Genomic DNA, 13,087 nt, shown 5'->3' with positions numbered 1-13,087 from the left:
ATAGATTGTATTAAATTGTCATAATAAATTCAGTGATTGTCTTGACCAGCCATATCTAAACTTCTTTTCCAACTCCCTGGATTCCCTTGCTTAGCAACTTATTTTATTTTCATTCATTCATTCATTCATTCATTCATTTATTAGATTTCTATACTGTTCTTCCAAAAATGGCTCAGGGCAGTTTACACAGAGAAATAACAACTAAATAAGATGGATCCCTCTCCCCAAAGGGCTCACAATCTAAAAGAAACATAAGACAGACACCAGCAACAGTCACTGGAGGTACTGTGCTGGGGGTGGATAGGGCCAGTTGCTCTCCCCCTGCTAAATAAAGAGAATCACCACGTTAAAAAGTGCCTCTTTGCCAAATTAGCAGGGGTTAGCGTTTGCCAACTAGAACTGGCAAAGAGCCACTTTAATCAAAGAGGGGCCCAAAGTGTCATGTAGGACACAAAGTGGTCTAATGTCAAACCTTATGATCAAAATTTCTCCTTCTCATACCCCTCATTTCCTTTTGGAGTTGGTAACTGCAGTGTGTGTGCGCATACACACAAACACACACACATACATTGCATCACTGGCAATGATGTAATTTGTGTGTATGTGTGCACTGGGTCTAGATTTGGGCTAAGAGCTGCCAATTACTGACTCCATAGTTAGTGTTTCCTAATACAATTAATGGATAGTCTTGCTTGAGTTCTCCCTGGCTCACCCTAGCTCCTCCTGTACTGTTGTAGCCCAACAATGTGAGGATGAAATGGACATCCCTTCTATCCCATTGGGTTACTCTCTACTCCTTTATAAACAGTCTCACTTCCCTTCAGGATTAGTGGTTCATTTGTAAAATTAAAGAGCCTGGCATTCAAGCCTACCATTAAGCCCCTCCCAGTCATCTGACTTCAGATGTTGAGCTGTGGTTACTTAGTGGTGAAGGAGATGCTTTTCTCTGCATGTTCAGAGGCAAGCGGGTTGTTTGTTTCTTGGTTTTTCCCTGTTCTGTATTATTGCATGCCATCTTCCAGGACTGCGCTCTAGACCTGGAACTAGTTTCTGGCATAAAGCCCTGGCTCAAATTAAGGCTTCTTACTTAGGATGCGGCCTTCTGCTGTGTCAGACTGTTGACCACTTAGGACAATATTGTCTATTTTACCAGCAGCAGCTCTCCGGACAGAGATTTTCCCAGCCAGACTTGGACATGCCAGAAATTGAACCTGGGGTCTTCAGCATGCAAAACAACTGCTCTGCCACTGAATTATGAACCACCACCCCCATTCTCAGTGGACTTCCAAGGTACTTTTCTTCAATTCTCCCGCACCACAATCTCAGAGTGCCCTGAGAATGCATTTAGGTCTACAGTCTTCTTCAGCTAACATTCAGCAGGCCTAGCTCCTGCCCTGCCTTATTATGCCTCCCCTTCTGAGTCTCAGTAGGGCTAGTTTTGTGGTAGCTGGTCTTGTGGTAGCAAACATGAACTGTCCCCTTTGCTAAGCACAGTCTGCCCTGATTGCATATGAATGGGAGACTACATGTATGGACACTATAAGATATTCCCCTTAGGGGATGGAGCTGCTCTGGGAAGAGCATCTAGGTTCCAAGTTCCCTCCCTGGCATCTCCAAGACAGGGCTGAGAGAGACTCCTGCCTGCAGCCTTGGAGAAGCCACTGCCAGTCTGTGTAGGCAATACTGAGCTAGATGGACCTATGGTCCGATTCGGTATATGGCAGCTTCCTATGTTTCTAACATAGCTCCAAACTCAGTGCCCCAGCGCCGTGTTCCCCCTTACCGGTATCTCTTGTCATCCAAAGGCACAAAGTCCATGAGAAGCACATAGTCAGCCAAGGGGTCCATGCCTGAGATCTTTACCTGGAAGGTGGGGAACATTCTCCTGTCAGAAGGAAAGGAGTTTGTGAGATGATTCTGCTTTGCCACTGCCCCTCAACCTCCATATTACACTGGAAGGGGACTTGGGGACTTTTCTAACAGGTTGTTGCAGTAGTCTGAGGTGTGTGTGTGTGTGTGTGTGGAGTACATCTCTAAGAAGGATAGCTGATTAATAGAACAGACTCTTGATAAGGCCGGGCCACTGCCCAGGGCCAATGGATGTTGGAGGTGTCCACTGAGCTGAGCTCTGGATCCATCATAAACCTTCCCCCTTCACCAATGCTTGAGAGATCAGCCCAGAGAGTAGGTTAAAGAGGGCTGCACTGAAAATATGGATCTGAACTCTGGCTTAGAAAAAGGCAAGTCTCTTGCCCAGTGCCCACTGTAGGTGGGCCCCCTTACGGTGAGTTGTGGCAAAGGTATTTGGTGTGGGAGATGTAGTGTAACATGGTATTGCTTCATTCATGTAGCTGTAGCCCTATTTTGCCTGTGCAATGCAATGGATTTGTCAGATACTAACGCTAAGCATATGTTATGTTCAACACACATACAATCTAGCCTTCTTCAGACATTATTTAAAAAAGCAGGGATGCTGTTCTCACATACAGCAGTTCCAAGAGCACTCTCTGAAGTTGCACCCCAGCAATGATGCACTCAGAAGCCGCACCCACCTGCTAACATGGTTACTGCGTTTGCAGAGACAAATGTGGTAACCATGGCCGGATTCTTTCCGTGATGGGCAGGCTTTTCAACAAAACCAACTCTCAGAGTGATTTATGTAGCAAACAAGAGGGTGGTTCCCTATATCAAAAGGGCTCACAATCTTAAACACACACACACCATGAAGGAGACACTAGGAAAAGCCACTCTGCTGGTGGGGGGATGGGGACAGTTGCCCCCCCTCTGCTAAATATAAAAGAACCACCACTTGAAAGGTGCCTTGTCCAGTTAGCAAGGTAGGATACATCCTAGCTCTACCTTGCATTTGAAGGGGCCTGTACCCACATTCATCTTTAAAATAAGCACATGTACATGTGTGCAGATACTTGTACACACATACAGTGTGATGTCTGAATAGGGCTAGGGTTTGTCAGGCACATGACGTGTGTACACACACACACACACACACACACACACCCTGTCACACTCCACAAGCACTTTGGCAGGCTATATTGCCTCCCCGTTGCATGCCTGAATGGGAAGCCACCCAATGGCACAGCGGGGAAGTAACTTGCCTAGAGAGCAAGAGGTTGCTGGTTTGAATCCCCACTGGTATGTTTCCCAGACTATGGGAAACACTCAGCAGCGATATAGGAAGATGCTGAAAGGCGTCATGCCATACTGCGTGGGAGATGGAAATGGTAAACCCCTCCTGTATTCTACCAAGTAAAACCACAGGGCTCTGTGGGCGCCAGGAGTCCACACCGACTCAACGGCACAACTTCACCTTTACTTTAATAACATGGGGCAGTTAGTAGCTGTATTAAGGAAGTGCACTGTAATTTGGAATTAATCCTTAATGTTCACAAAGATTTATTAAACCAGAAGGGATTAAGAACTGCTGTAGAGTCACTCGCTAGATCAAAGCTGTGTTTTCCAGTTCTCAGAACTGGACCTGTGAACATAATACCCACCGCCCTGCTTTGGTGACAATCATCTCTGTGCCGAGGCTGTTGAACTCTTCCCAAAGGCTCCTCATTTCCAGTTGCACAGTGACCCCAGACACGCACTGGTTTTTCCTGGCCAACTGGGAGCTGCCTCCTTGCTTCATTACTTCCTCGGCTTCATACTGCTCATACTCTGGTGCTGGGCCCAGCAGACACGGTGGCCCCACAGGGCTGGGAGAAAAGGGGCAGCTGTCTGACGTCAGTACACTGAGGCTTGCTGAAATGAATGCTAAGAAAGGAGAGAAGGAAAACTGAGCTGGCATCAGTCCAGCCATCCCAGTGACCAGCATTCCAAGGGGCAGCAGCAAGTTTAGAGATATAGGGGGCGGGGCAGGTGAGACGCCTTGCCATTAAGGAGAGAGGTCAAAGTGTCACATTGTGGGCATGCTGCCACAATGTGCCAGATATTATTTGGCTTCTTTCGAACAAGTTACCAAGGGTCATCCCATGGAAATGATGGGCAGGAAATTTAGGATCAACAAAAGGAAGTACTTTTGCACACAGCACATAATTCATCTGTGGAATTCTCTGCCATGAGATGTGGTGATGGCCATTAGCCTGGATGGCTTTAAAGGTGGCTTAGACAAATTCATGGAGGACAAGTCTATCAGTGGCTACTAGGCTGCCTCCAGGTTCAGAGGCAGCACTTGTGATGCACAGATTTCATCACATAATTTGATGCATAGAATGCCTCTTGTGATGCTCAGATTGTATCATGGATGCAGTCTGTGAAGCCAACTACTTGTGGGCTTCACAGAGGCATCTGGGATTCTATGGGTTTCCCAAACTGTGGTACTCCTGATGTTGCTGAACTACAACTCCCATCATCTTCAGTCACAATAAATTGTAGCTGGGGGTGATGGGACTTCTAGTTCATCAACATTTGCAATGCCACAGGTTGAGAACCCCTGCGGCAGACCACTATAGGGAACAGGATGCTAGCATGCAGTGTTCCCTCTAACAGGGATTCCCAGATGTTGTTGACTACACTCCCAGAATCCCAGCTGCAATGGCTTCTGATTGGGATTTATTTATTTATTTATTTAGCATATTTTTATACTGCCCAAAACTTGCGTCTCTTGGCGGCTTATAACATGGGAGTTGTAAATTATGGGAGTTGTAGTCAACAACATCTGGGAATCCCTGTTAGAGGAAACACTGCCAGCATGACTCTTCTTATGTTTTTATGTTCTAGTGCCCCCTGCTGCTTCACCAGCAGCCCTGCATAAATGCAAAGGGCAGGCTGGAGTGAGGGAAATGAATTGCGTCTGATGCCCAGTCTAGTCAAACTACATAAACTTTACAGCTGGAGAGGGACATTTCAGATCTCAGGCTTCTGATATCTACGGACAGAATGGATCATTTATTGGCTGAGATGAGACAGTAATGGGTGCAAAATTCTCTGCAAACACACTTTTCACCACCCCTGTGCTCTGATATGTGAGACAGCACAATAAAATATATTTTCCCAAATGAGCAGATCACTTAAAAGATTAGCAAGAGAGCTGGAACTGACTGTGAAAGAAGACTCCTTCACGATGCTATGGAACAGCCAACCACTGGCTAATAGATGGGCAGGAAAAGCAAATAGATATAGGGAGAATCAAAGCCTGAGCCCGTTACTACATTGTACGGTGTGTGGGGGAGGATGATACTTGCCTCTGAGAAACAGCAAACTATCCCTCACTTTTCTTTCAGTTTGACAATTGTCCATAGATCTTGGCAGGGCATCCTTTTTTAAATGGAAAATCTGCCGCAGTTCAGCCATTGAAAATGGTGCAAACTTCCTCTAAATTCCCGATTAGAAGCACCATGGGCCAAACTAATCTGGCAGTCTCTAGTTTATATGTAGTATATTTTCTAGAATGAGAAATGGCAGGGCTTGGGAGCATCTGGGAGCCACACTGTCTGACTGAGAAGCAGGGGTGTAGCTAGGGGAGAGGGGGCCCGTGTTTCCCCTTTCTCTGGCGGCCCCTTGGAGAGGGAAATAATGAAGAAAATAGGGAGGGGTGGAGCTGGGGGCCCTGGGTTCACTGAACCTATCCATTCAATTATAGCTACACCACTGCCAAGAAACCCTGGCATTCATCCCAGATTTGCTGAAGCTGTTACTCACTGGTAATTAGAAATTACCTTTGCACATGCTCAGAGGTGACCTTTTCTGCAAACAACATCACATGTCTTCATGGCTGAGTCATGAATTTGAAAACAGGTTCCAGGGCTGATCCCTTCTAAAATTAGCAGCAAATCATACAATGTAGTCATAAGAGTGTTGGACTAGGACTGAGGACAGCCAAGTTCAAATCCCCATTCAGCCATGAAAGCCTCTGGGCGATTCTGGGCAAAGCCCTCCCTTCAAGCTGACTGCAAGGAGACGGGATGCAGGCCGCCCCTGAGTTGTCCTGCCTGGCTCCTTATGTCCCCACAGACAGCGCAGCTTCTCCCCACTATTTCCCCACAACGGTAGTGGGTCTCTTCCTCCCACATTTGGACTTCTGGGTTTTCCATACCCAGGTGTCCCACTAGATATGTACATTCTCTGCAGCTTGTTAGACTGTAAGTGCATTGGCAGCTCTGGTGCAATGATGCATGACTGACTCATGCCTGGGCTCATTGCCAGAGACACTCTCCCAAGCACTGACCTGCTGTGCCCAAACTTCATAGAGATGAACCAGGAGATTATCACCATTACCTCCTTTTTTGCCATCTTCATCAAAGGCTGTATGGCAAGAAGGTGAACACACACTCCAGAGATCCCTGTGCAAAAGGATTTGCTGTTCCCACTTCTCAGTATTTTAGAAGCATGACCATACTCCTGTGCCACGGAAGTATGGAATATTACGATCAGAATTTGATGATGCCTGACACTATTCAGCAGTCTAGTGATATCTCTACTGAGCACATCTGAGCATCAGCAGTACCCCAACCGCAGAATTGTCACAGAAACCTGAGAAACTGACAGAGTGCATATTGGCTGCCCATCACTTTCATGAAACTCTGATCATATCATCACAAGCGTAGAGCTCCAAACTGTTCACTAGTCCTTCAACTTCTTTGCCTACTTGCAGGATACTTGTTTATCTGTCAAATTACATGTTACATCAAGCAAATATTTGGCCTTGTGTGTTTGTTTTTTTCTCCAAAAATAGGAACCACGTGAGATTGCAGTCTGGATTGGTACCACAGAGTGTGGGGAGGGGAACCTTAACCCTTTGCTTCTACATCAGTGCCAGTTCAGATCCCCATCCCAAGGCTCCTATTTGCCCCAAGGAGCAGCCATGGGGAAGGATCTGGACCATGGCAGGGGCAAAGCCCCTCCCCCCATTTCCCATGCCAGTCCCAATCTGAATTGGGCCCCTCCATGGGCAGATATATAGGGAGAAAAACCAAAGCACACTATGGCAATGATGTGCATGATGTCATAAATAATTTGATTTTAGCTTTAGAATATCAGAATTGCTTTGCTGATGGAAACACAGTTTCCAACAGCAGGCAGCCAGTGTCCTCTAGGAAGCTGATAATCTTCCTAATAATCTTCCTAATCTAGTGAGCCAGCGTGGTGTAGTGGTTAGAGTGCTGGACTAGGACCAGGAAGACCTGAGTTCAAATCCCCATTCAGCCATGATGCTAGCTGGGTGACTCTGGGCCAGTCACTTCTCTCTCAGCCTAACCTACTTCACAGGGTTGTTGTGAAAGAGAAACTCAAGTATGTAGTACACCGCTCTGGGCTCCTTGGAGGAAGATATAAATGTTAATAATAATAATAATAATAATAAATCATGGGGCATGATAGTGATGCCATCTGGCCTTCAAAGGTATATACCACTGTCTGTGAACATAAATGTTCCATTTATCTCTAGTTGCTAGCAGCCATCAACAGATTTACCCTCCATGAGTGTGTCTAAAATTTAAAAAGCTCTGTCCATCCTGTGGTGGACCTGGTAGACCTTGGTCTGATCTACAAGTTAATTCTACGCTGTATAAAGGGCTTTCTTCTGTCTGTCCTGAGTCTACCACTTCTAACTCCAATGTTGTGCCAATGTGGCTTCCTGCTGTCACATGCTTCTTTACCATCCTTGCTGCAAGCCCTATCATCAAATAAATATTCTCTGTAATGCCCCAACAGACTTAATTTTTTAAGATGCCACCACTCTTTTGTTGTTTTTAATAGACTGCTCCTCTGTACTTTGTGCAGAGTTACTTTGATAGCTCAAGCATAGGAACATAGCCTTGTACGGTCAGACTATTAGTCCATCTAGCTCAATATTGTCTACACTGACTGGCAGCGGCTCTCCAAGGGTTCAGGCAGGAGTCTTTTCCCAGCCCTACCTGGAGATGCTGCCAGGGATTGAACCTGGGACCTTCTGCATGCAAAGCAAGGGCTCTGCCATTGAGCTATGGTCCCATCCCCAGTCATGTGGACGTTGCCATAGTCCTTCCAGCTCAATGTAGCATCCAGCTCATGGTAGCAGCAACACCACCACCACCATCAGATGTTTCAGAGAAGTCGCATACAGTCATTTCATTATGAAGCCCTATGGGGGGCTCCTGAAAGTTTCTCAGTAGCTCCCAACCACTGTAAACACTATTTCCCTCAGATCTGCAGTACTGTTGTAGTTTTAGAGACCACAGACAGGGTGGCGCTTCCACGAGGCAGGGTCAAGCAGTTGCCTCAGGTGTGGGTGTGAGGAGAGACACAGCAGGTGGCAAGCGCTGGATCCCACTGCCCCACCTCACAAGCATCCTTGCCACCTGTTGCCTGGCCTCATCCTGGGACGAGGGAATACTGTTTATTTCCCCCTCCCCTCCCCACTCAGGCACATCTGCCCTCTTCTCCTCCCAATGCAAGCTAGGAATACCTCTGCTGCCACTGCTGCCTTGCTTGCAGCCTAAGAGTGCTTGTGTGTAGCTGCCACTGCATCAGCAGCACGGCCTGAGGACGCTGAGCGCCCATCTACGAACGGGGTGTCTGTCTCATACGGTCCTTTGCCTTAGACAGCGAAATGTCTTGGACCACCCTTGATCCCATAGCTTTTAGATCTATAATTCAGAGAGATCTGCAATCTCTTTTGGAAACTGTACTCAGACATGAGTTCATAGGACACAAGTCAGCCCCATGCTAAGCTCCGCAGCATCCACCCCCCATCATTCTGCTCAGATTGCCGCGAAGCCAGCCACCATCTTCAACATCCAAGGCTGCTGGGGGGGTTTGGCGATTGGTGATTGGCACACGGGACATTAACCTGTGTCAGGTCACAGAAAATCAACCATACCACTCTTAGTGGCAAGGCAACAAACAAACAAACAAACAAACAAACAAACAAACAAACAAACAAACACTCTTAGTGGCAGGAAGCATGAATGAGAAGCTCATAGCCCATAGTAGGGAATGCAATGATCTATGGAGAAGAAATAAAATGCCCCAAGTAGAAACTGCCAGGGGTCAGAGCACTGATGGGTGCACACCTGGCCCCTGTAGTGTCTGGCAGGCTTTACCTGACATGGTCCCACAGCTGGAAGGCACTGGGATGACTCTGGGTTGCTCAGCTCCCTTCGTCTTGCCACGTCCCCTCTGTAATGTTCTGAACTGGAACTCTGGAATGGTGTGAGCGATTTTATTTTCCTTCAGATCAGGGCTGGGGGTGGGGGCAGGAGGTGGATACACAGCAGGAGAGGCTTCTGTTCCCTCCAATGAGAAGCCAGAAAGGGAGATGGGTGGACCAGGGAGAGACTGGTTGGGTGGGATGGTGAGATCAACAGCGCATGGTGTTGGGTCTATGCATGCATACAGCATATATATACAGTCAGCAATTAATGAATAGGATGAGCAGGTGGCCAGGGCAGCAGCACTGGGACTACAGTCTGGGCTGAGCCAATATTGCAAGAGCCAGAGGGCTCAAAGTTCCCTTCGAGGGATAGTGGGCACAACAGCTTTAATTTGTTGTTAGTATTTCTCAGTGGCCCCCATAGAGACAGAGGTGGAGGCCTTAATGCAAGAATCCAAACCTTCAGCATATAGACAAGAGTGATAGGACGTTATGTCAGCTTTCAGATTTGGAGTATTAATTGAATCGAGGAGGTAACTTCAGCAAGTGCCACTTTCCTCAGCCATGCAGTATTCACTGCATGCCAAGATACACCTGCAGTTGACATTCTCTCCTTTACACATGCATTTATTACAGGCATTGGAGCCCTGTCCTTCTTTGCATTTGGTCACCCTAACGGTAGGATGTTTAAGGCCAATCTCTTCTTCATATACAGAATCAGAGGAATTGTGGAGAGGAAGACGTTGGTGTGGTTCTTTTTGTCCCTTGGCCCTGTGGCACCTCAAACAGGGTTGCCAACTCTGACTGAAGCTTTTCCTCAATATTTTCCTCTCCAATATTTTCCCCCAACATTGTTCACAACACCAAGTCATTCAGATATCCAAGACTGGTTTCCATAACCATTAGAGACTGAAGCTGATTCCTGGAGACTTTAGGACATTCCTGAAGGGTTGGCAACCTTAGGCATCTAACAAGCCCCATGGTACCTAAGAACTCCAAAGACCAGTAAGGTTAGTGGGAATGACACTGGCTTCAGAGATAGATGGTTCTTCCACTATTTCCAGGTACCCGGAGCAGAGAAGGTAAAAGGCTGAACAGAGGAAAGGGAAAGGAGAAGGAGCACACACTTGTTAAATGAATGGGGCCACAAGCAGGCTCACAGTATTTGCAAGATGTTATTTGAAATGAGGGATCAGTGAGCCATTTTCATGGTATCCAATACATACCTCACCAAAATACTGAAGTCCTGACAGTGAACTTTGCACTTCCTCTGAAGTGCAAGTTTCTCTAAAGTCCTGACAGTGCACTTTGACTTTTGGATGTCTGTAAATAGGTCTGCATGCTTCTTAAACACACATAATATCCCCAAATGCTGAAGTTCTGAGGATTTGAAAATTAAGTTCATACGAGCAGTGTTAGGAGACCCTTTCCCCTATGCCATTTGGCTTTACCTTTTAGCCCTGATCTCCAGCAAAACAAAGCCCAGGTACATGAAACTGTGTTTGTTCCTATACATCCCTTCTTACACATGACATTACTTGAACTAGAGATCAATAATATGATAGCGAGCAAGCTAAATGAGTGAACCACCTCCATGACCATGATGGGGGCATGCTCAAGACCAGCACCGGGTTTCAGGGGGCTTGTAGCAAACTGCCCTCCATGGATGTCCCCCTATCTGGGTTGGCCCCAAGAGAGTCACTCTGCCACCAGCTCACAAAGGTTATGGGCACAGTAGTATGTTGTATTCTATTCTGGGACCTTTTGCAATTTGCTTGTTTGGACATTTGTCCCTCGGGGGATCCTGTAGAGAGTGTGGGGGAGGAGGAAAAGGGAGGAAAAGGAGTCAGAGAAAACAAAGATGTTGCTGAATAAAACTTTAGTTAAATAAAATCTACTTTAGTTGTGAGTATGAAGGAAGCAGCTATAGAACAAGGTGGTCTTGGAGATCAGCCGTGCAGTGTACTTTTCCTTTTAAGAGAATTGTAGGATGGGAGTGTGGATCAAAATAAAAAGAGGAAGCTAGCTGCTCAGGCTTACAGAGCTCTGTCTGTTTTTCTGCGTGTGTGCAGTCCTGCATCTGTTGTCAAGCTGTTTCTTAAGAGGAAGACTTCTGTGCTATTGGTGTTTGTCACCTTTGAGTCAGCCCTCTACAAGCAGTGGGCCGTTCTGAAACATCTGGGCCCTCAGTGGCTGCTCAGTGATGCTAACCTGGGCATGCTCGTGAAAGAAACGTTGCAATAACAGTAACTTCAAAGAATGCTTTTCCTTACTTAACACACACATTTGCGCAGCTAGATGTTATAAATGCACGCAGGTTTATTTTCATGGCTGTCTGAAAATATGTCTGTTATTTCAGAATCCAGTGCACACTACAAAGGTTATGAGATCCAGTTCCCAAGGATGACGACACTCATATTATGCCACTCAAAAATGTTACAGATCGCAGGCCCAGCAATAGTAGCACTCTGTACAAAATAATGGGGGAAAGCTACTGTACTGTACTTATGAAGTAGATGCAACTGGGGTGCAGCTTGATAGATTCCCAGTGCTTTGCAGATGAGAGGTGAGCCCACACAAGCATGCAACATCAACTGGTGCTTTGCATGTGTGGAGCAGCCAGCACAGACCAAACACGCCTTGAAGGCTAACACCATGAATCCTGTGGACTTGTGAAGGAACCATCTAGCCTCCCTTTCCTCTTCTCCATGCTCAACCCCCCCCCCTCTCAGGGTCTGGGCCATAGCCTTCCCTTTCCACCATCCATCTCCCTCCTGCCAAGCCAGTGACAGTTGCTCTGTGTGGCTTCTCACACCTCCTCATCTTGCCGCTCAATACCTGCCTAGGAGTTATTAAAGCTGCCAGTGTTGGTGACAGAGGGAGATAAATGGGCAGCAGAGAAGGATGCCCCCTACGGCAATGAGACTTGGGGAGGCCAGATCTGGGAGGGAGATGAGGGGCTGGTGTGAGACATTTTGCAATGAGCTGAAGAGAGAAAGGGACACTGTGCTGCCATGTGACATTGTGGATGGATTATAGTCAATACAGACCCAGAAGAATCAGTGAAAGGAAGATCTTTTTTGGCCAGGTTCCTCATGGAACTTCATGCAGAAGAACAGGGCAGAGCTGCTAGCTCAACCTGCTTGCACCATAGTCTACCAGCATTAGAGCTGACCTATGGCTCTCCTGCTCTTGGGTATTATTACCTGCCACCTCCTAGCTTGCTTTTGTTTTGCTTTATTTCATCTGTCTTTACTCAATCCACCACGTATGCAATTGGACAGCCCCTCATATCAATTGCCACATTACTGTTCTTATAGGGAGCAAGGGCAATTGTCCCAGTCCTCCACAGTGACAAACAGGACACTCCAAGAATGGTCACATTTGGTATGAGATATGCAGCAAGGAAAGGGGGATAGTCCTCTGCCCTCCCTAAATGCTGCCCCTGCTCTGCTTTCCCTCCAGAAGTGTTTGCAGTAATCAGAAGCCATGTTTGGAGTCATTTGCTCTGTTACAGGTAGCCCTGCTGTGCATGTTGATTGTATTGTTTACCACAAATTGATGCTATGATAATTGCATCCAGTCACAATCCAAAAATTATTTAGGATTGACCTCTAATGTAACTGAACCCTGTTATATACATATTGACCACCTCTCTGCCCACTTATGGCATCTGGTGAAGCAGCCTCGTTTGCTTGTGACACAGCCCACTATTGAGCCTCAGAAGAGCCATAGAAAATGTGGTCTTTTTGCCTTTGCAGACTAACATGCCTGTCCTCACTGTCAACAGATAGAATTATTGTTTTTATTTAACCTTGCTTTAAGAAGCACTTTGTTTTGTTGTGATATGTTTTTGTCAATTTACTTTTTCTTTGGTCATAAAAGTGATGACAAATCACTACAGAGAGGTCAGAACAGTTTCTGCGTCCAAGGCTGTCCTTAAGGCAGGGCAAGCAGGGCGACCACCATGGACCCCACTCTTTTAACCCCATT

General features: G+C 46.6%; 1 protein-coding gene across 1 annotated transcript in view; it reads left to right on the top strand.

The window, feature by feature from the left end:
• The first annotated feature begins 1,207 nt into the window (after positions 1-1,207).
• Positions 1,208-13,087, top strand: part of ACY3 (aminoacylase 3) — a 33,029-nt gene continuing 21,149 nt past the window's right edge. The window contains exon 1 of the mRNA XM_053287265.1: positions 1,208-1,290. Within this exon, the coding sequence (XP_053143240.1) occupies positions 1,255-1,290 (36 nt within the window). The 5' untranslated portion in view covers positions 1,208-1,254. The remainder of the gene's footprint in view (positions 1,291-13,087) is intronic.

Source organism: Hemicordylus capensis, chromosome 1 (genome assembly GCF_027244095.1).
Source record: "Hemicordylus capensis ecotype Gifberg chromosome 1, rHemCap1.1.pri, whole genome shotgun sequence".
In the NCBI taxonomy this organism is placed as follows: Eukaryota; Metazoa; Chordata; class Lepidosauria; order Squamata; family Cordylidae; genus Hemicordylus; species Hemicordylus capensis.
Note: the sequence above shows the minus strand (reverse complement) of the source record. Positions and strands in the feature narration are given on the sequence as shown.